At 43.9% G+C, this 21,576-nt stretch overlaps 1 protein-coding gene across 4 annotated transcripts; it reads left to right on the top strand.

The window, feature by feature from the left end:
- The first annotated feature begins 8 nt into the window (after nt 1-8).
- PROSER3 (proline and serine rich 3) lies at nt 9-20,477 on the top strand. Of its 4 annotated transcripts, none has more exons than XM_081962118.1 (13): nt 9-143; nt 9,023-9,135; nt 10,093-10,201; nt 10,767-11,065; nt 11,263-11,408; nt 12,314-12,375; nt 13,205-13,284; nt 13,569-13,693; nt 15,632-15,819; nt 16,513-17,016; nt 17,741-17,912; nt 18,774-18,855; nt 19,584-20,477. In XM_081962118.1, the coding sequence occupies exons 2-13, from the start codon at nt 9,125-9,127 to the stop codon at nt 19,648-19,650; spliced, it is 1,845 nt and encodes a 614-aa protein (XP_081818244.1). In that variant the 5' UTR covers nt 9-143; nt 9,023-9,124; the 3' UTR covers nt 19,651-20,477. The 4 variants fall into 4 exon arrangements, with proteins under 4 accessions (XP_081818244.1, XP_081818247.1, XP_081818246.1 ...); XM_081962121.1 differs by having other exon boundaries at nt 82-182; XM_081962120.1 differs by lacking the exon at nt 9-143 and adding an exon at nt 548-672.
- The last annotated feature ends 1,099 nt before the right edge of the window (nt 20,478-21,576 follow it).

Genomic DNA, 21,576 nt, shown 5'->3' with positions numbered 1-21,576 from the left:
TTTTTTAAACCGAAAATCATCCGGAAGACGTCAGTCCCAGCTTCTGCACTAAAACTCGAACCTCAGTTGGGTTTTGCTCGCTTAGATCTCAAGCCGGATCTAATTTTCCTTCTGCTCCCTCTCACCACACAAGCGGTGCCAAGGTAAAACGTTCACACACGATCGGTAACCAACAAAGGGCTGTAAGTGTGTTTGCAAAAAAAAAAAAAAAGTCTAGCGGTCACTTGCAATCTTTTCATATTTTGTAGTCTTTGAACTTCACTCCTTGTCACTTTTTTAAAAAATAAAAAAAATCCCCGACGAGGATGCACAGGTTGGATCTGGAATGCCCGTGTAGTTTTGTAGGATTGCTCAGCCCCGTTGAAAACATGCGGTTTTTTTAATGTCTCTATTTTATTCACTTTAACAATTGCTTCGATCTACGCTCGTACTTCCTTAGCGCACACAACGCTTTTCAAAGGCTGGCCCAGAGCATGGCGGGATGTGTAGTTCGTACGCCGGAGAGGTCTCCTACCGTATCTCCTACGGCACGCAATGCTTTCTGGGAATTGTAGTCCTGGAACCTGCTCTGTCATGGCAGGGCGGGGGGGGGGAAGCGAAGCGCTGTTTTACGCTACATCCTTCGCGCGCAGGGACCGCCTCCCCCCCTGTTGCTAAGCGACCGGAAAGGCGGTAAGTTTATCCTGTGGTGAGCGGGAAGAACTTCGTGGGGGGCGTCGAGCGTGAAAGTTGTGGGGATTTGAGTCTGGGATGAGAAGGGCTGGGGAGTTGCCCCCCCCCTGACTGCGGTGTGTTACTGCACCGAAGGTTGGCAGTTCGGTGGTTCGAATCCCTGGCGCGACATAACGGAGTGAGCTCCCATTACTTATCTCAGCTTCTGCCAACCTAGCAGTTTGAAAGCAGGTAAAAATGCAAGCAGAAAAATAGGGACCACTTTTGGTGGGAAGGGAACAGCGTTCTGTGCGCCTTCAGCATTTAGTCATGCCGGCCACATAACTATGGAGATGTCTTCGGACAGCGCTGGCTCTTCGGCTTTGAAACAGAGATGACCACCGCCCCCTAGAGTCAGGAACGACTAGCACATATATGCAAAGGGAACCTTTTCCTTTACTCTTTACTCCAAATGCTACCTACATCTTTTAAGTGTTGACTGATATGATGCTAGATTGGAACACTTATCTCTTCTTTGCCTCTCTTAATTCCTTTCCTTGGTACTTTGAATGATTTATTGGTTTTTGTATCTCAGCCAAGATTTGAAAGCTAAGCAGGGTTGGAGCTGACTGGCACTTGGATGGGAAACCTCCAACAAATACTAGGGCCATAAATGGAAGACGTAGGGGAAACGTACTGGAGATAAATGGAGACGTAGGGGAAACATACTGGAGATAAATGGAGACGTAGGGGAAACGTACTGGAGATAAATGGAGACATAGGGGAAACGTACTGGAGATAGCAGTAGCTTCCATCTTGTTGTCTATATGAATGTGCCTATGAAGTCCAGCTTTATTGGGCTTCTTGAAAAGTTTCATCGGTAGACATAAGTATTTTGATTTTGTTTTAATGTGAAGAAAACACTCACCTGCAATCTTTGTAGATAAAGTTGCTATGAAAATAAGCCAAGCACTGGAGTTTGTGGGGGTTTGGGGTCAATCTTGTCTCAAATTGGGGCTTGCTAACCCCAACTCTTAACACCCGTTTAGGAATATTGCAAAAATCTTGATTAAGCCAGTTGCTTAATCTGGGGGAGAGGAAGGAGAGCATTTGTTTTAGTAAGTTTAGATCGTGTTTCAACTCTGAGAATGATATAATTGAGCAGCTTGTTGTGACTTTCCCAGTTATTCAGAAATCATAAATGAAATAACATCCGCTCTCCCCTCTTGTATGAGGTCGTAAATGAGGGGAGCCTTATGTACCACGGATTACATTTTTTTCACTGGATGATTTTTTTAAAAAAATAACCCTGATAATAACATCCAAGGTCAGGTTATTTGACAAAAGAATCTAAGTCTGTTCCCTTTGCTAAGGATTACTAGCTTTTCTGTATGTAAGAAGTACAGGTAGCCCTCAATTCACAACCACATTTGAGCCCAACATTTCTGTTGTTAAATGAGCTTTGCCCCATGCTACGACTTTTTTTTTTTGCCACAGTTGTTAAGTGAATTAGGTTAAACCAACCAAGAGGGACATGGGTCCAGCACACAAGTGGCAGCACTGAGTCTCCCCATAATCTTGTCCATGCCCTCGGGCGTCACAGGGTCAAACTCATCCCAGATAGTTTCCACAAGATTCATCCCTGTCAACTTGCCCGAATCTACCCAGTCAGATTCCAAGCCTGTCCGAATCTGAGCGATTTTATCCTGCAGATACTGAACAAATTCCTCAGCCCTATCCTGCAAGGGGTCTTCCCCAGTTCCTTGATAGAAATATCCCCTAAATCTAGATCATTCATCCACTGTCCAGAGACGAAAATCAGGTTGAGCGTGTGTCCCCTGATATGAGTGGGGTCTTGAATTAATTGAGTTAGGTCCATAGCCATCATGGAAGCCATGAACTCCCGAGCTCACTCAGATGTCTCGCCAATGGAAGGCAGATTGAAATCCCCCAGGACCATAAGCCTGGGGAAATCAACTGTGAATCCGGCTAACACATCCAGTAGCTCTGGCAGGGCTGATCAAACATAGCAGGTAGACACGTATGTAACAAAAAGGCCCACCTGGACTCCAAGGCCCCACTTCACAAAAAGGGACTCACACCCGCCTATCTGAAGCACAGTGACCTTCTGAGGTCCAAGACTTTCCCTAATAACCACCGCCACACCCCTGCCCCTGCCCTGGGCTCTTGGCTGGTGAAACGCCTGGAAGCCTGGTGGGCATAATTCAATGAGGGGAACACCCCCCTCATGGCCCAACCAGGTCTCCGTAATGCACGCCAGGTCTGCTCTCCCCTCTTGTATGAGGTCGTAAATGAGGGGAGCCTTATGTACCACGGACCTGGCGTTAAGCGATAGCAGCCGGAGACCCGGATCCTGTAATCCCAAGCACCCAGGGGTGCGAGAGGGGCAATGAGGGTCGGAGTGCGCAATCACTCTTAAACAGCAAACCTGCATCCCCCGGACATAATTTGGCCCTAGGCCCCCACCGTATCTGCCCCTCCCACATACAGTAGAGATGGCAAATCCCCGACTGGAATGGTTTAATGTCTCCCCCGGAATCCCAACCCTTTCCAGCACTCCCGTCCCGCGCCCATTAGTTAGCTCTGGCCTGTGTCCTGGCAGACTCCCCCCCAAGTCTGTCTGAGCCATCCAAATCAACTCCCCCCCCCTTAAAATTTGATTTAAAAAACCCTGTAAAAAACCCCTAAGAAGACTGCTGTTGATACGTTAGTAACCCGTTAAAGTGAGTCCGGCTTCCCCATTGACTTTGCTTGTTGAAAGGTTGCAACGGGATCACGTGACCCCGAGACACAGTAACGGTCATAAATATGAACCAGTTGCCAAGTGTCTGAATTTTGATGACCTGACCATGGGGATGCTGCAAAAGTCGTAACTGTGAAAAATGGTCATAAGTCACATTTTTCACTGCCATTGTAAGTCAAGGACTACCTATGTTTATACACACAAGCAGTGCAGATTTCAGTTGCTTTGGAGTTCAGCTTGGACTAGAGATGACCTTTGAACTGGGCATCCAGTAGAAGGTATTCTGATGTTACATGCATAATACAAATTATATAAAGTTTGCATCATTCCCGTCAAATGCCATGCAGTATGTGCCTGTGATGTCTTGCCCTTTGCGTCCCCTTGCAGATGCTCTGAAATCACGTTGTGCTAATTACAACGTTGCTTATATTCTCACTAGCCTGTATAGGACAACTGCCTTCAAGCTTTTTCCAACAGTAGTTCATTTTTGCATTCAGAATAGTTGTCACTTGAACATTTAGTAATAATTCTGAACCTTTCTGGACATTTGGCCTTTTAAAAGGTCAGGTAGATGAAGTGGAAACTCTGTTCTTGGGTACAAATTGCTAATTGAAGCCATCTTGGAAGTACTATAGTCATATTCTACTGGTAAATGGGAGTTGTTTCCTTTCAGGCTATTTCATTTATAAATATATGGCCCAAGAAAACTACTTTTAAGGCCTTACTTGCTAGGTTGGGCTAACCCCCCCCTTCTTCCCCCTTGTCAATCCTTCTCATCATTTTTGGGAATACACAAATGTCTCTTTCTCTCATCAATGCAGCCGCTTTAAATGAGCCTAGCGGATGTAGATTTTATATGATGCCCTATATAACTGCTTTTGTATCTGCTGCATCATTAATGCTAATTTACTAGGATGAATTCTTTGGACTATAATAAACAACTCTTGGGTTTTATTGAAATGGAAATACAGCTTGTATGTCTTTGAAGCATCCAACTAACCATTTGGCTTTCAAGTGGAAGAAAGCAGCATAGCATTATCTCCTTGTTTCATTAAGCTTGTCTATAAAATTGAAAAATTCAAGCAGATTTAGTTCTACTCATACATTTAATTGTCAAGGAAAATTTAAAATTCTGATTGCACTATATTTTTTTGTTCCTCTTTCCCCAATTTGTTTAATATAATTTCATGTTACTGTTGAGGTGATTATAAATTGTGCTTATACTTAAGGACTAAAACCAGAGGTGGTATTCAGCAGGTTCTGACCAGTTCTGAGAACCGGTAGAGGAAATTTTGAGTAGTTTGGAGAACCTGTAAATACCACCTCTGTGTGGCCCCATCTATTTGCTGCCTCCCAAGTCCCAACTGATCGGGAGGGAATGGAGATTTTACAGTATCCTTTCCTCTGCCACGCCCACCAAGCCACGCTTACAGAACCGGTAGTAAAAAAAATTGAATCCCACCACTGGCTAAAATAGTTAAATACTCATAATGCAGCTCATAATATAGCTATGGAGGTGCTTCAGAAATAAAATGCTTAGGTAATCTTCCCTAAATCTGCATCCCATTAATGTAACCACTAGAAATGAACACAAAAAGTAATTGTCTAGCTAGAAGGAACAACGATCCTTACAGAGCACTTGAAAAAAGCAAGTTAGATATTACCTAGGTCTTGCATAAAGTGACAGTAGGGTAGTTTATCTGGAAGATTTCCCATATCTTACAATCACTATGGTGAAATATGATTAATTTAAGAAAAAGATTGGTCTAGATTAGATTTCACACAATGGACTATTGAATTTGGCTACTGGCTTGAATAGTATGTGATATACTGCTGTGTTTATAAGCATTTACCTAGAATGATCATACAAGAGGAGAAATCAGATCTAAGGATTTTTTCCCCTTTTCTGTTCCATAAATGCTGATAATTGGAATTTCTGGCACCAAAAAAGGAGAAGCCAAAAAAGAAAAAGAAAATGAAACAGATGACCCTGTCAAGCGAAGGGTTGTTTGAGCCTGAGCAGGTGCCATGAAATAAACCACGAGCTATTACTTTAAGGCCCATCTGGATTGAAGAGTTTTTCTTCTTTGTGCCACCATATTAAAATGCAAAGCCAGTCTGCTTTGAGTGCCAAGGCACAGAGGAATTCTTTAAACCTGCCAGCCTAAAGACACCACTTTGAAACCCAGTGTAAAAACACTGAGGCAGTCCAAACTCTTTAGCAACACATGACAAGGCCCATGTTTCCCTACAGTTCTGTCGGTTGGGTGAAAAGAATAGGCGGCTTTCAAGAAATGCAAGATGAGCGATAGGTTTGGAAAGGAACCGAGGCTGCCATCCTTAGTTCATCAAGCCTGTAACTGCAGTGCCAGTATTGCCTGTGCAAATGATGGGTTTTCCATTTCCATCTTGTAGAGTTGGAGGGGGCAGGTCAGTCGACTGTTTTTCAAAGAACGTGTCATACTTATCGGCTCTGCTTTTTTTCACACTGAAAAGCCTATGGGAATTCCTGCACTCACGCTGTGCTTAATATTGCACTTGCTTTTATTCTCCAGCTTTGGTGTGCAGTAGCACGGTGCAGATGCCCTGGTACTTGGTTCATTCATTGGTATTTGATCAGACTCCGCTGGTGGCAAGAATTGGCACCAAACAGGAGCGGTGGGAGGAATGATGCAAGAAAATGCGTGTGTTTTGTAGAGTGATCTCCGAGGAGTTTGTAGCTTGGGAATTGTGTAATTTCTGCTGTCTGCACAAATGTTAATCTTGCTGAATTCACATGTCTGGCACATTTAAAAAAAATTGTACTGAGAATGTATTGAAAATCCGATTGCATTTCTCCCCAGCATTTTAGGAGAAGACATTCTGGAGCTTAGAAAGATTTGTGTTCTAAGCTGGGAGAAAGGGGGCTATGCCTTTATCTAGCAATAGGAATAAGGAGAAACTTCCTAGCAGTGAGGACAATTAACCAGTGGGACAGCTTGCCTTTAGAAGTTGTGGTTTGCGTCATCACTGGAGGTTTTCAAGAAGAGACTGGAGAGACACTTATCTGAAATGGTATAGGGTCTCTTGCTTGAGCAGGGGGTTGGACTAGAAGACCTCCAAGGTCCCTTCCAGCTTTGTTCTGAATTAAGTTGCTTAAAGCTTGCTTCTCTTCTTTTAAAAATGTAGAGAAAGAAGAGAACAAAGGCATTGGCTGGGCAGCCCTTTTACCTTTCCTCTAAGACACCGTTTGAGGCAGGAAATGGTCTCAGAAGCACAAATCACTCCAAAGTATCCAAGAATTGCTGCAGCATGAGGGCCGTATTCCTCCAGCCATGACTTGGTTTCCTAAACAGAGGGCAATCTCTACCCACCCCTGGGATCACAGGCTGCTGTAGATAGAACTGGTGCCTCAGATGCAAGAAACAACCTCCTAATCAGTAAACGTCAACTGCTGTGACAAGCCATCTTGGAAGCCATTGGTGCGTAAAGGTTTGGTAGGAAAGAGCTGGATCCCGCTGGCAGCTTCATTAGAAGGGGAATTCCTCTCTTCCATGCTGAGATTGTAGGAACGAAGCTTTCCTGTCAGTATGCAGCATGTATGGGTAATTGGGAACTACGGTTAGCTACAGGCATGCCCTGAATTCTTGCAATGCGATTTCATTTCTGCAGTCAACAGAACAGCCTATTCCTCCGAGCCTTGAGGGGGGATATTTCCTGCCCTGACTCTGGACCATTCTCCTCCCTCATGATTCTTAAGCCATACTAGGGATCCTGACTAGCAAAGCAGTGGCTTGCATTACCCTGTCAAATGCTGCTGCCTTTCAGTCTCTAGGACCAGCAGCGGAGCTGTGTTAAAAAAAAAACCCAACACATTGGGATGCTACACTAGGAACTACGCCACCTTTGATCACTTGGCCTCCTACCGTTTTCCTCCAGAGCAAAGGATTCTGTGCTGTTTGTTGCATCGTGCTGTTCACTCTGCCGGCTTATAGTAGGGTCAGTGAATGAGGCGCATTCACGGGATATGGAAGGGGGAAAAAAAGGACAAAAACCTGTTGCCTTGGCAACTGCATATGGGGGGGGGGGCGTGCCATAGCACCATGGAAATTTCCTTCCCAACTGCCCAAGAGGTGGCTGCAAAGAATTCCTTGCTTGGAAGCCCAGGAAAGTTAGAGACCGGAAAGACTGTTGAGCAGCATGACAGCTGATGGGAACAAGCTGGGATTTTATTCCAGTAGTTTTGGAATTGCATTGGATTTCAAGTATGGGTTGAGCTAACCAGGAAATGCCTTTGAATGTGGATCAGTCTCTGGACCACCTGTGGTTGCTGAATACTCAGGTGCAGCTCCAGAGCACTCTGGAGTGGGCATCGAAAAAGGCTACTTCATGGCAATTCTGGAGGGGATTTTTAACATTTTGCAAGACGGGGGGCGCTTGAAAGCAAAACGCCCCAAACATGACTTGTATATTTTACCCCCTGATGATGGTATCTGTTCAATTGTATCCGATTCTCAGTGGCTTTGTGGGCCAGGCTCTAGGGATGATTGTTTGTTTATTTTCTGTTTACTATTTATTCCACTTACAGCCACCTATATTTACAGGCTGTGGACAATAAATCATAATTTATTAACTGCTTTCACCAAGGCATGGTACAAATGAGAATGGCACAAAGCAATTACAATGAATTCAATAAAGTTTAGTCATGACCTAATACTAAAAGTCAAGTCAGTAAGCAGCTATTAATCAATAAAACAAAACAGACACAACTATGCATAATTGCATACTGGGATTCAGGATGGCATTGGTGAGATTCCTAGGAAGCTCCTCATGGGGCAAACCTATCAAATGTCCTTAATTTCTACAAGGCTGCTGCATCATTTGCTGCTTAGCAAATTTGTAGCCTTGGGATATTTGTGCTGGCATAATTTAAAGGTTGACTTTGAAAGGATTATTAATTTGCTATACATGGGAGTGTTTCTGTTTGTCTCCCACCCACACTGTACCCTGTTTGTAATGATTAAAGGACTTGTGTCTTGGCACTTTCTTTTACTGATTTCACATATGGCAAATTTGTATTTTAAACAGAGTTTGATGAATAAGTGGTCACGACCAGGTTCTCATATAATGCTAAGCCATAAATTAACCAGTCATGTTGAGGCTTCCTTTGATATATGAATTCATCATCTGTGCTTTCCAATTTATTTAGGTTAGATTTTAACCTGTTCATATATATTCTTCAAACCAGCAGTGAGCCACAGTGGCACAGTGGTTAGAGTGCAGTACTGCAGGCTATTTCTGCTGACTGCTGGCTATCTGCAATTTGGTAGTTCAAATCTCACCAGGCTCAAGGGTGACTCAGCCTTCCATCCTTCAGAGGTGGGTAAAATGAGAACCCAAATTGTTGGGGGGCAATAGGCTGACCATGTAAACCACTTAGAGAGGGCTGTAAAGCACTGTAAAGCAGTATGTAAGTCTAAGAGGTGTGTGGGTGTGGGTGTACATATACACACACAGACTATATTTCCTCTATAGTGGATGGTCCTTAGCAGAACAAAAGAGTCTGCATCTTTGCATTAAGCATCTTCATCATTATTACCAAAACCTCTTCTGTTTGTTTGCTCATAGAACACACTTTGGAAAACCTGACATCATTTTCATGAGGACAGCAGGCAAATATATTTCCAGATGGTTTAAATCAGCCCTCTGCAAATATCGTCGTGGAGAACAATGGATTCTAGGTACAAAAGTGGGTACCTACTTTTTGTCTTGGAATACTGTGGCAAAGGTGAACAGAATAAATACCGGTATAATAAGTTCAGTTAGCTGCATCCAAGAAACAAGGTGATACCATAATATGACTTTCTCTGTAAATCCAACTACTGTACACAGATTGAAGTAATAGAGCTCTGAGTATACCAGAGGAATGTAATTTTAAGGTTCCTGCTGTTACATTTTTTTTTGTATATTGGAAACAAGAAGGAGAAGACATTTCTAAATCTTTCTCTGTATGCCATGTTGCTAAATGCACCGAGAACAGGAACAACTTTGAATTATATCACTTTATTCTGGCAGCCTCATTTCCCATAGTGTGTAAAGTACAGCTATAGATATGCTGGAGTTCACCCACAATCCATCTAATCCAGTCAAAGCCCTATGAAAAGCTGGGCACAGATGTGCTTGGATCCACTTGTTCAGCTTTCCCAGAGATTGTCACTGAGTGGCACACTATGATGTGATTGCTTCCATTGACACATTTATTTTTGGCAATATTGTCTAGTCTCCTTTGGGAGAAGCTAAGTGTCTTTCCAGTTAACTGAGAAAGACACAAACGTTAGGGATTAAAAATGGAAATTTGGATGCTCTCAGAAACCTAAACAACAATATATAAAACCTGTCTATTTAATAGCACATCCCAGAGAGAAAGGTTTAGAGACATCCTTCTCCTAATGTTCTGGTTTTCTAGGCGTGTATGTTTTTAACACTCAATTTCATTTGTCTGGTGTACCCACAGTTCTAACATTTCAGTCGCAATATGTAATTCAATCTCACCAAAAGGTCCATATTATCATGTCCACGCCATTCTTTTTCCTCCTAGATTTCAAAAAATTAGATTCCTCCCCCCCCCACTCCCCCAGAATTGTGGTTAATGGTAAATGTAGAAACTTGTCTAATTGACATTTCTTGTTTACTTACAGCCTAGCTGTATTCTCCACTCTTGGGAGCCCCTTTTTGGAGGCATCCAGTTCCCGAAGCCATTATCATCCCTCCCAGGCCCAGCCGTTGAGGCAGAAGAAGCAACAGACGGTGAGAAGAGGATAAAGTCATGCCATGTGGTCTCTAAGGAAAAGCAAACAGCAACTGAAATCAGACTGTTCTTTTGGATATCCGGTGATCCATCCTTATGGAATTGGATGATAAGAATTGGGAATCTAGTTTATTAGGAATAAAGACTTTTCTCCCCTTTATGTTTCTGACCTGGAGGCTGAAACAGAAGAGCCACCTTCCTGCAGGAGTTAGACATTCAAAGAGCTGATGGATATAGCGAAATCATTAGCCTTTTCCTAGAGAGAGCAGGTTGAAATCAACTCAGCAACAAAGATCTTTTTGAGGCAGCGAAGCTGGCTGGGGAATTCTGGGAGTTGAAGTCCTCCAGGCTTAAAGTTGCCAAGGTTGGAGACCCCTGCTCTATCCTTCTTTCCAGAAATGTAAAGATAAAGCAGATGTCTTAAAGCACAAGGCTATGGTGGATAATTCTAAAGATGTTATCTACAGGAATCTGGGATGTATAAAGTGTCATGGAATGAAGCTATGGTCTCTGAAGTTTGGATCAGAGGGGAATCAGGTCTTCTTTATTTTTTTTAATTCTTAGGTCCTGAGTCCGTCTCGTTTGCAACATAGGAATTGCTCTCTCCTTTCTGGGCAGCCAGAACTACTGAGTGCTTCATACCCTCATTTACTGCCAGACTCCACCTCCCATGAGGGAAGGCCCCCTAAATCGAATTCCATAAGCCCCTTCAACGAGTCATGGCCCTCAACTGAACGCAGTTCTTCCTCCCTGACTCCAGAAGGAAAAAAGGATCTTCCAGCAGAGTGGTCGTCAGAGGCTAAGACCATGGATGCACAAAGGCTCCCAGATTCTGCCTCAGACGGTGAATCCATTGTTGCCAAGTGAGTCCAGTTGTAAGAGTCACCTTTGAAAAGGCAGGTGAAGTTGAGGGACACATGGATGGGCTTTGTAGATGAACATTGAATGATGGCCTTGGTGGCTTTTCTATTGACCCTTTTTCCTTAAGAGTCCTGATTTCAGGTCCGCCTGAAGATGAGGATGGCCTACCAGCCAGACTTCCTTTTCTTTCCTTTGGCAGGTATATTGAACGGTTCCGCTACGGGAAGCCCACTGATCGTAAAGAGCGCTGGGCGTCTAGTGGCGGTTCAACTGAGTTTTGGTGGCTTAGCCACTCATTTCTCCCAGATGTAGAAAGCTCTAAGAAGGAAGCATCGCTATCTTCAGGTACTTAAATCCAAAAGAACAGAAATCTGGCTAGGTTCATGCATTGTACTTTCCTGTTCCCGAGTCCCCTAGGGGAGAGGGAGCGGTTAACAAATCCAATAAAAGTAAAGTAAAGTAAAGTACTCAGTCATCGTTTGTCTTATGTTTTATTTGGTTCAGTGGCTGAGTTCGTAACACTTTGCTCTGCCAAAATAACCAAACCACATTGTGACTTTAACATGACGTGTGAATATAGTTCTTAGAGACACAGAGGCTTTTGTCAGACCAAGGCAAAGTCCGAGTTCTCTTGTGGGAATAAAGCTGCATTAGGTACAGGTAAAGTTGCAATAGATGGGAAGAACTTTTCATTTGGAAGTTTGTAAATATGGCTGTAGGCACACAGGGTCATGTTATCCTTGGGCAACCTCTACTTTCCTGTTCCCAGTTGGGAGACATGAAGTGTTATTAGTAATTCTTAGCAAGTGTGGATAATGAACAGCCTTGTCAAGAGGACAACAAGTATTGCATTGTCTTCATCCGCTTTGTAACTATTGGGCATGTGGTATAAGTTTGTTTGTTTTTAAATAAAAGTAATAGTAAAGGGATCCTGAGAATGGCAGAGACTTGGATAATCTCCTTGGTTCTTAAATGTTTTGTGCATCCCTAGCATTTCCTGTAAGTGGTCCGTTCATAGAGTTTTTGTAGACTTGCTGGAAAGGCGTGTAGGGGATAATGGTTTCAGAGGCAACTCTGCAGCTCCATGGAGATACGTCTGATGCAAATATAAAAAATTTCCTAACCCATTGAAGCGTCCTGTGATTTGTTTTCTTCTTCTTTGTATGTAAAATATTTTGAAAAGCTATTCCTTTAGAAAGACGATTGCTTTATATAAATCCTTCACTTTTAATGGAGACCTCTCTTTGCAGATAACAGCCAAAGTGAAGTGAGGTTATCTCTTTTCAGTCCCATCCTGGCTCAAACTGCCTTGGTGAGTAACAAGATATTGTCCTAGACAAGAGGCAGAAAGTAAGATCTCTGCTGGCTTCTTTCTTTTCCAGCTCACAGATAGTCTTGGGCCCATTGAGTTGAGAAACCTGTATTTGACAGTGGGGATCAATCCTTATCTGCCATAAAGCTCGGCCTGCATGAATGACCTTGAGCTGAGGTGGCTTCTGAGCTTTGCCTCCTTCAGACTGTGAGAATAAAAGAGAATGTGCCCATCTTTGTGGCCCTGAGCTTCTTTCAGGGAGGCCAGAATAGAACGGCAGTAGATACATAGGAAGGTCATCTGATGAAATGTGGCTGCATAGGCTTTGTCAAATGCATACTTGGAGTAATTGCTCTGGCTCGAGGTAGAGAAAAATGTAAGATGTGTTACAGTGTTTCAGTAGATTTCTTGAGTTTGGTTCCCCCGGTCACTTCCTTGTTGTTTTATCAAGGACTTAACGTTTAGAAATCCCGAATTTCCACAGGAGGGAAATCTTGCTTTTAAAATGTTCACCTAAAATGAGCAGCAGACAACTTTTCATTGCTTCCATCACTGGAGTTTTCTGTTACTGAAGACCTTATCTCCCCCTCCCCCTTTCTGCCTTTACCTTTCGCCTTCATGAGAGTTACTTTCCATGGCCACATTGCATAGTACTGACTTCACCATCAACCCAACACCCCCCCCCCCAAATAACTTACATATTTTGCATTGGTGTGCATTTCCAGAGGTGTCGAAAATTCCACTCTTCTCCAATTGGCAGAATCTTGGCCTGCTTTTTTCCCCATATAGAGCTTTCCCGCTTTTCACTTTCTTTATATGCTCTTTGCAGGGAGAAATGCAAGCTGCTTCTGCATTTGACGCTGAGACAGTGAGCCTGCAGGAAAGAGCAGCTAAGGTCATAAGCAGAAGGTACTGGCCTGACTTACATTTTGTCCATCACCCGATAGACCAGTGTTTCTCAACCTTGTCAACTTGAAGATGTCTGGACTTCAACTCCCAGAATTCCCCAGCCAGATGGCTGGGGAATTCTGGGAGTTGAAGTCCAGACATCTTCAAGTTGACAAGGTTGAGAAACACTGCGATAGACCAACGCCATTTTTTAGTGATGTGCCTCTGTTTGGGGTCTCAGGAAACTGATATCCCCCCTTTTCTTTCTAACAAGATGTCTTTCTCAATCTGTCTTCTGCTTATAGCATCTCACCACTGAATAGTTTCAGGTCCGGGGGGCTCGATTCTACTGCTACATCCACCAACCCAAATAGCACCCCAGACTTGCCTCAACATGCTCTACGACACCCTGCAGCGCACCAAGTGAAAGGTAGGGAGAGATCTGTGATCTAGAATGATTCCACACACACCCCTCCCTCGGTATTTATGGTCTAAGTGAAAGAAATGGCTACTGAGAGTGAAAGGGGAATGGGAGAACCTGTTGTAGCTCTCCAGCGGCCAGCAGAGCTGGCAGCAGATTTGGACAGTGAGGAGGATGGGGAGGAACATGGGCCAGTCCTGGAGTCTGGGGAAGGCTCTGATGAGGGCTCTGTGTCGGAGGCAGAGAGGGGGCCAGAGCCTTCTGACAGTTATCAGTTGCCTTCGGAGTCAGACATCAGTGAGGCAGACGAACAGCTGGAGCCTGTTCCCAGTGTGCCCATGCGCAGTGTTGCCAGACAAAGGGAACACCTAAATAGAAATAGAAATTTAATTTGTTAGCCGCGCCCTCTCCGCAAGGGACTCGGGGCGGCGTACAATAAAATATACTTACATACATATAAACATAAAAATACACACATATACATACATATACATACATGCATGGAGGAGGTAATAATTAAAAATACATTACATTATTAATAATAAAAATTAGTCATTAAAAATACCCCGAAATAATAATACAATTTAAAAAGGACTGTCAGGAGGAAAAGGATAAAACTACGGTTGAGCCAGGCCAGACAGTTGAAAGAGGTGGGTCTTGAGCTTTACACGGAAGGAGCGGAGATCGGAAGTAATCCTGATATCAAGGGGGAGGTCATTCCACAGGGCTGGGCCCATCACAGAGAAGGCCCTGCTCCTGGGTGTCGCCCCCCGACATTGTTTAGCGGACGGCACCCGGAGAAGTCCCTCTCTGTGTGAGCGGATTGGTCGTAGGGATGTATGGGGCAGGATGCGATCCCGCAAGTAACTAGGTCCTGTGCCATGGAGCGCTTTAAAGATCATAATCAGAACCTTGAAATGCACCCGATAGACCACAGGAAGCCAGTGCAGCTCGCGCAGGAGAGGTGTTACATGGGAGTACCTAGTCCTTCCCATAATCACCCGCGCGGCCGCATTCTGGACCAACTGTAGTCTCCGAGTGCATCTCAAGGGAAGCCCCATGTAGAGAGCATTGCAGTAGAACGGGCCAATTTGGGAGTAAGGCCACAGATGGACGATGGATGGCCCCTCCCAGAGGGAATAAAAGAGGAGCGAAAAGGAAGTGGAGTTTGCAGGAGAAAATTCGTTCACTTAATTGGTTCGTAACTCTCTGAGACTCCTTGCCAAGTTTGGGAGATATCGGCCTGTCAGCTCCCCAAGCCAGATAAGGTCTGTGAAATCCTCCCTTGAAAGACTTCGCTGGATGTGAATGAGCAGAATTCAGAGTAAATTAATAAAAGGGTTTTTTGTTGGGACAAGGAGTTTGCTTCATGCTCTTGGGAAGCCTCGGTCAGAACAGAACCCATGTTCAGTCAGAAAAGATAATCTATGTAAGTTTATTTATGAAAATTAATCTGTTACGGAGAAGAAAATGCAGGACATAAATAAAAGATGGGGGATTCAGGGCCTGGAAACCTTTAATTTGAGAAGGATTTGAATGTGATCATTGATAAGTTGAACTTGAAACAGCTGCTAGAAGAGGTATTGCATTTCTGGGCTGCATTAGAAGCAGCATGATACCTGAGATCTCCAAATAATTATTCCTTTCTACTTGGCATTGGTGAAACCACACCTGGAGTTGTATCTAATTCTGGGTCTACCTTTCCAGGAGTTGTTGCCTGATTAAGCAGAGTTCACAAGAGGGAAGTGACATGTCTTGGTAAAGATAGGCTGAAGGAATTTGGCATGTTCAATCCCAAGGGGAAGTATAAAACTTTGTAGAGGATATACTAGATGAATCTATTGGCACCTTTTAACTCTACAATTTTATCAGACATCCATGAATCACTTATATAGCTCTTTTGCACTGATGAGTTCCAATTCATAACAATGTCTTTTTGTTTTCCAGAAAGCTTAGTTCTTCCTTATCATACCACTCCAAGTTCTAATATAGCCCACTCTTTAAAACCAGAAGACGACATCCTATTCCAGTGGCGCCTGCGGCGGAAGATGGAGGAAGCAAGCAAAGCCGTTGCTGCAATGCCTCTTGAAGTTTGGAGGAATCCATGCTTCCAACCAACCTGCGCCTCTGGAAAAGTAAGGATTTGAAATCAATTAGTGGAATACGTGTAGATTTGGAACTGAAAGAGATGCTTTCTCTCCAGTCGCCGCTTCATTCCATTGAACTGAAGATTTTGAATTGACTGCTGTACAAGCATTTGCAAAAGAAACAACTTTGTAAAATACCTATTTTTGCAAACCACGCATATGCATCCACCTCCACATAAACTCTCCAGCCCAAGAACGCTTCATTTTCATGAATATTTTAGCAAGCAGCCTAGGTTATTTTTTATCTGAAAGTCAGCAGCAGAATTTAGCCCTGTGTTGCACATCAAGAAAATTGACAGGGTAAATACAGAAGCCCCATTAAGAGAAAGAACATAGTGTTATGGCTCCTGATAACTTTTGGACTGCTTTCTTTCATTTTTGTGTAACTTTGTGGCAAAAGAGGCGTATAAGATATCTGTGGTTTTGGTTCAAAATTAACCAGATGTTTACAGTGATTTTTTCAAGTAATGCATACATTGGTAAAATGACTTCTGTATGAGCCAGTGAAGACATGTATTAGTTAAAATGGCTTACGGCTATTACATCACAGTAGTATTTAGCTTTCTTGTGTAGTAAAATTCAGTATCAATGTAACGTAGGAGACAACAGCTGTGCTGCTTCTTCATTTCGTGCTAGGAACAGAAGGCCAGAAATGCTCTTATTTTTTATTCCTCCTTGCAGATGGAAAGAGAAGTTCTGAAGTCAGCTGAGCCAACCCCTCGGAGGGACAAAGACCAAAAAGTGTTGTCAACTTCCGAGCCCCACCTAGATATTAAATATACCCAGAGTCAGTGCCATCCTTGCTCCTGTGTAGGCATGCTGAGGAATGGAGTCACTTCTGGGCAGCTTATTGTAACCGTTCCCTCCGGTAATGGGATAGTGGTAACTAGAGGCCCTGAATGCAGAGATGAGCCCATTGTGAAGGATCCAACCCCACAAAAAGATCACATCCCTGATTACCTGGAAAGTTCTCCTTCAAGACCTGCAAAAGCCAACAAGTCTTTGGGCCAAGCAACTTCACGTCATGTTCAACAGGCAGCTCCATCTGACCAGGGAATGCGCCCGGAACTCAGTAGCAGACCAGGGCTATGCAGAGTCAAGCAGAGACAATCAAAACCAATTCCAGACCCCAGACAGCCAACACGCAGCCCCACAAAGCATTCAGTTCAACATGTACTATCAGAGGTACAATCCCTAATCCATCCGTCTGCCTGACAGTTCAGTGTCATTGACAAGTGCAATAGCGTTTAGATTTACCGGTATATATCGCCCCATAGTGCTTCACAGCACTCTCTGTGTGGTTTATGATGTCAGCCTATTGCCCCCAACAATCTGGGTCCTCATTTTACCCACCTCGGAAGGATGGAAGGCTGAGTCAACCTGGAGCCGGTTAGGATCGAACTCCTGGCTGTGGGCTGAGGTTCCCTGCAATGCTGCATTCTAACCGCTGTGCCACCTCCTAAATAGAACTGCAGTGCTTCAGTTTCAAAAGGTATTTTGGAATCCATAGGCCTTCGTGATGCACGTTTTTAAAGTAGCCGTGTCTTCCTGGGATCATCAGGATGGCCAACTGAACAGTACTGAATTGTAAAGATCCCATGTCATTGGATTTTCCTTTGGGAACAATGACTTAAAATTATGTTCTGAGGAAAGAAGTTATTTCCCCTCTTCTCCAATCTTGGGGCCTTAGATTCATTAGATTCATTAGACACAAGAGCACTGGACTCATCTAGCTGGTCTCTTGGCCTGATCCCACAGAAACACTGTTGTTTACCTTTGAGAGGAAGGCCCAGGATTCATAAGAGCATTAAGCAGGTCGGCTTTAACCTCTTTCGTGTCTACTTTCCTACTAAGGTCCTGAGAGCAGAAGGCAGTTTGAATGGCCTTTCTTTTTTCCTGTCTTGCCCAGGTAGTTGCTGAAAGGCTTTTCTCCCCACCTGACTCTCCAGCTCTTCCTCAGGACAAACCAAAGAGAAGCTCAAGGACTTTGGGTCCAGAGGAGGCTATTCCAAAGAACGTCGTCACTCCCTCCCATCCCCAACTCCTGAATATGGCTGCTCAACTGCTGGAGCAGGCTGAAGGTAGTAGAATCCATGGGGACGGGACAGGTGGCTTGAATATCATGCATATTTTCATCACAGCAGCAATTTTGAGAAGGGGGATTACACTGCATTTTGCTGTGCATTTCTTAGTGAAAAGTTGTTCTTCCCATTTGGGGAGTTTTTCCATTAAGCTGGGACAACCAACAATCAATATTCTGATTGTTGGTTGTCCCTGAGCATGGGGCTAGTGTGTGATCCCCCTGCAGTGCTTCTCTTGGGCAAGGGGTCAATATAATTTGAATTCCACAACTTAAGTTCATCATACTTGGAAAGAAATAAGGATCTAGTTGGAGATGAGATGATGAACACATGAAAGAGGCATGATACAAACAAACTGTGTCATGTTGTATAGCTGTAGCATGTAAGTTTTATTTTACTGGCTTGCTCTGCAATCTGACTGCGTTACTAGTTGGCATAGCCCTGATCCAAGAAGGAAGCAGTTGACAGCTCCAATCCTCGTGGCTGGATGCTGCTCCATGGTTATTTTAATAGGAACCCTTTCAGCATGTGTCGTTCCCTTGCTATCCAGCGCAGATGGGAACAGAGCCAAAGGCACCGGTCAAGTTCAATTAAGAAAGGTTTGTGAGATCTGGACAGAGAGGGGGCAGGGGAGAAGGAAGTCGAGACGAAGTCTACAGCAGTTGAAGAGTTCTGTATTTGTGAGGGAGTGAAAAAAAGATCCTAAGACATTGGGCTTTAGGATACAATGGGAGTCCTAGGAATAGAAATATGGCTTGGCTTTAATTGGGACAGTGAGTGGTGGAATTTAACAGAAGTGGCTTAAAATAAAAGAGATGGTTAAATAACGGAGATGCTATTTTTCTTTTTTTCTTTTTGTAGACTCAGATGGCTTGGAATTTGAAGACGACCCTCTGTTACAAGTGTTGAGAGGTCAGAGGGAATCATTGCGCAATGAGCTTCGGTAAGTAGCCATCCTTCCCCAAATGCTTGGAGGTCCTCTCTTTGGGACGGTGATTTCTTCAGATGTGCTTCTTGCAACTGTTTAGTCATTAAATTGAATCTGCTTCTCCTTAGTTTGATCAGACCTTCTAATATTGTAACACACTGTGATCATTATCCATTCCTCTCAAGTGCATTTCTGGGTATAAACAGGAACGTGTGTATTTAGTCCTGAAAAAGCTGCAAGAAGCATCTTACAGGACTGAGTGTAGAATTCAGCTTGATCATCTGACTGTAGGGTGGGTTTTTTTTGGTAGTGCTACTTAAGATTCAAATTCCTAGGGCTCCTGTATAAAATGGAAACCATGCGCTCGAATGCCAGAGTACAGTATTTAAAAATTCAGAGTTTTAAGTTCCAGCTTATTTTTAAAACGTTCAGTAAAGTTTGTCATCTTGCTTGTTCTGGAAAAGCAGAACAAATTTTTGCAAAGCATGTAAATTTGTCTAATGTACATGCATTTCTTGCTTAAATGTCTGTTGGTTTTTCTCCAGAACCCAGGGTGGGAATGCTGATTGCTTTCTTGTGGGTGCAGTTGCATTGCTCCCTGCTTCTCAACCGTGGTCCCATTCAAGATCTATCAGATTCTGCTGGCCATTGTTTTCGCTGTTAACTCTGGTTTCATGTTTTATGTTGCTCTGGTGCCCTCTGGCCCTGAAAGTGGCATGCATTTACGTTTCATTTTCTTGCAGAGCTGTGGATTTCCAGATCATTCAGCTGGAAAGTAACTCCTTTGATCAGGGCGTCTCTCACCGATGACCACCTCCTGTGCTCGCTTTGTTGACCCTTGGGTGGTTTAAGGTCCCTCCCCTCAAGGCATTGCTCGAGTCCAGCTTTATCAGGCACTTCAGGATGAATTCAGTCGAAGGGTTTTGAAGGTGCTTTTTTAATTTATTTTTTTATTAACCGTAGTGGTTTTCCGATGTCTGCCTGCATTTAGCAGGCCAGCCTTTTCCTAGAAGATAGCTGGGATTGCAGAATAGCCAAGCGATGATGTGTAGGGATGCCTCCACTTTATATTCAGTGTGCTGTTTCCATGGTTTCGGCGTATATTTCACGTTGCATTTAAAATAAATGTGTATTTTTGGATCAAAACAAATTGTGATAATTTGCAGTGTACACTCTATCCAGATAACATCGCCTCTAATGAAAAGTGGATCAATGGAGTCCAAACTCATTTGTCTTGGAGAAATGGGAATGAATATTTCCTTGCACAAAGAACAAGGGGAACCTTTTGGGGAAAGGGGAAAAAAGAGTATTTCTTTTGGAACATAAAAGAAGGTTAAAGATCTCACCCTCCAACCCAAATTAAGTTGATTTCAGTTGATAATCAAAACATCAAAATGTTTTCAAAAATCCACAAAAACCCGTTAATGACATCTTTTAGCAAAACAATTAGATCTGCTGGGAAACCCATACGAGATCAAAAACAGTACCAGAATTCAAGCTGGAGAAGACAGGAAAATAAACAGATGAACAGAGTCTACAAAAGAAAATAAACACAGGCCAGCTTCAGTCTGAGAAGGATGTCTCACAGTGATGGGTCTTTTAGTGAGGGGGTCATGATTCTTGCCTGCCTAACTTATTTATATAATAATAATAATAATAATAATAATAATAATAATAATAATAATAATAATAATAATAATATTTAATGCTTCTAGACCGCCCCCTCTCCCGAAAGGGACTCGGGGCGGTGTACAGTTCATACAAAATATAACAAGATACAATAAAATTAAATATGTACAGTTGACAGTTGACATGGAGGAGGTTAAAATGCCGTTAAAAGAACTGTACAAAGCAGATATAAAATAAATTCGAACCCCTAAAAACAAATACAGTAAATTAAAAAAACCCTAAAATAACCAGATATAATACGTTTGCCAGGAGGGACAGTTGAATTATGCCAGGCCTGCTAATCGGAACAGGTGAGTCTTCAGTTTTTGCCGGAAGGAGCGGAGGTCAGAAGTGGTTCTAATGTCGGGGGGGAGGTCATTCCAGAGGGTTGGGCCCATCACAGAGAAGGCCCTACTCCTCGGTGTCGCCCGCTGGCATTGCCTAGTGGACGGCACCAGGAGAAGTCCCTACCTGTGTGAGCGTATTGGCCGCAGGGATGTATGTGGGAGGATGCGATCCCGCAAGTAACTAGGTCCCGTGCCATGGAGCGCTTTAAAGATGGTAATCAGCACCTTGAAACGCACCCGGAAAACCACAGGTAGCCAGTGCAGCTCGCGCAGGAGAGGTGTTACGTGGGAGTACCTCGTACTCCCCATCACAGCCCGCGCGGCTGCATTCTGAACTAACTGCAGTCTCCGGGCGCGTCCCAAGGGCAGCCCCATGTAGAGAGCGTTGCAGTAATCCAGGCGGGACGTCACCAGCGCATGAGTGACCATGCGTAGGGCATCCCGGTCCAGTAGGGGGCGCAATTGGCGCACCAGGCGAACCTGGTGGAACGCCCCCCTTGCCACGGCTGCCACATGGTCATCCATTGACAGCCGGGCATCAAGGAGGACGCCCAAATTGCGCGCCCGTTCCACAGGGGGCAATTGTTCGCCCCCTATGGCCAGCGATGGGATCAGCTGGCTGAACCAAGGTGCCGGTAGCCACAGCCACTCAGTCTTGGAGGGGTTGAGTTTAAGTCTGTTGTCCCCCATCCAGACCCCGACGGCCTCCAAACACCGGGAC

Source organism: Natrix helvetica (assembly GCF_964273705.1).
Source record: "Natrix helvetica genome assembly, chromosome: 9".
Classification (NCBI taxonomy): Eukaryota; Metazoa; Chordata; class Lepidosauria; order Squamata; family Natricidae; genus Natrix; species Natrix helvetica.
This window is presented reverse-complemented; position numbering and strand designations above follow the sequence as displayed.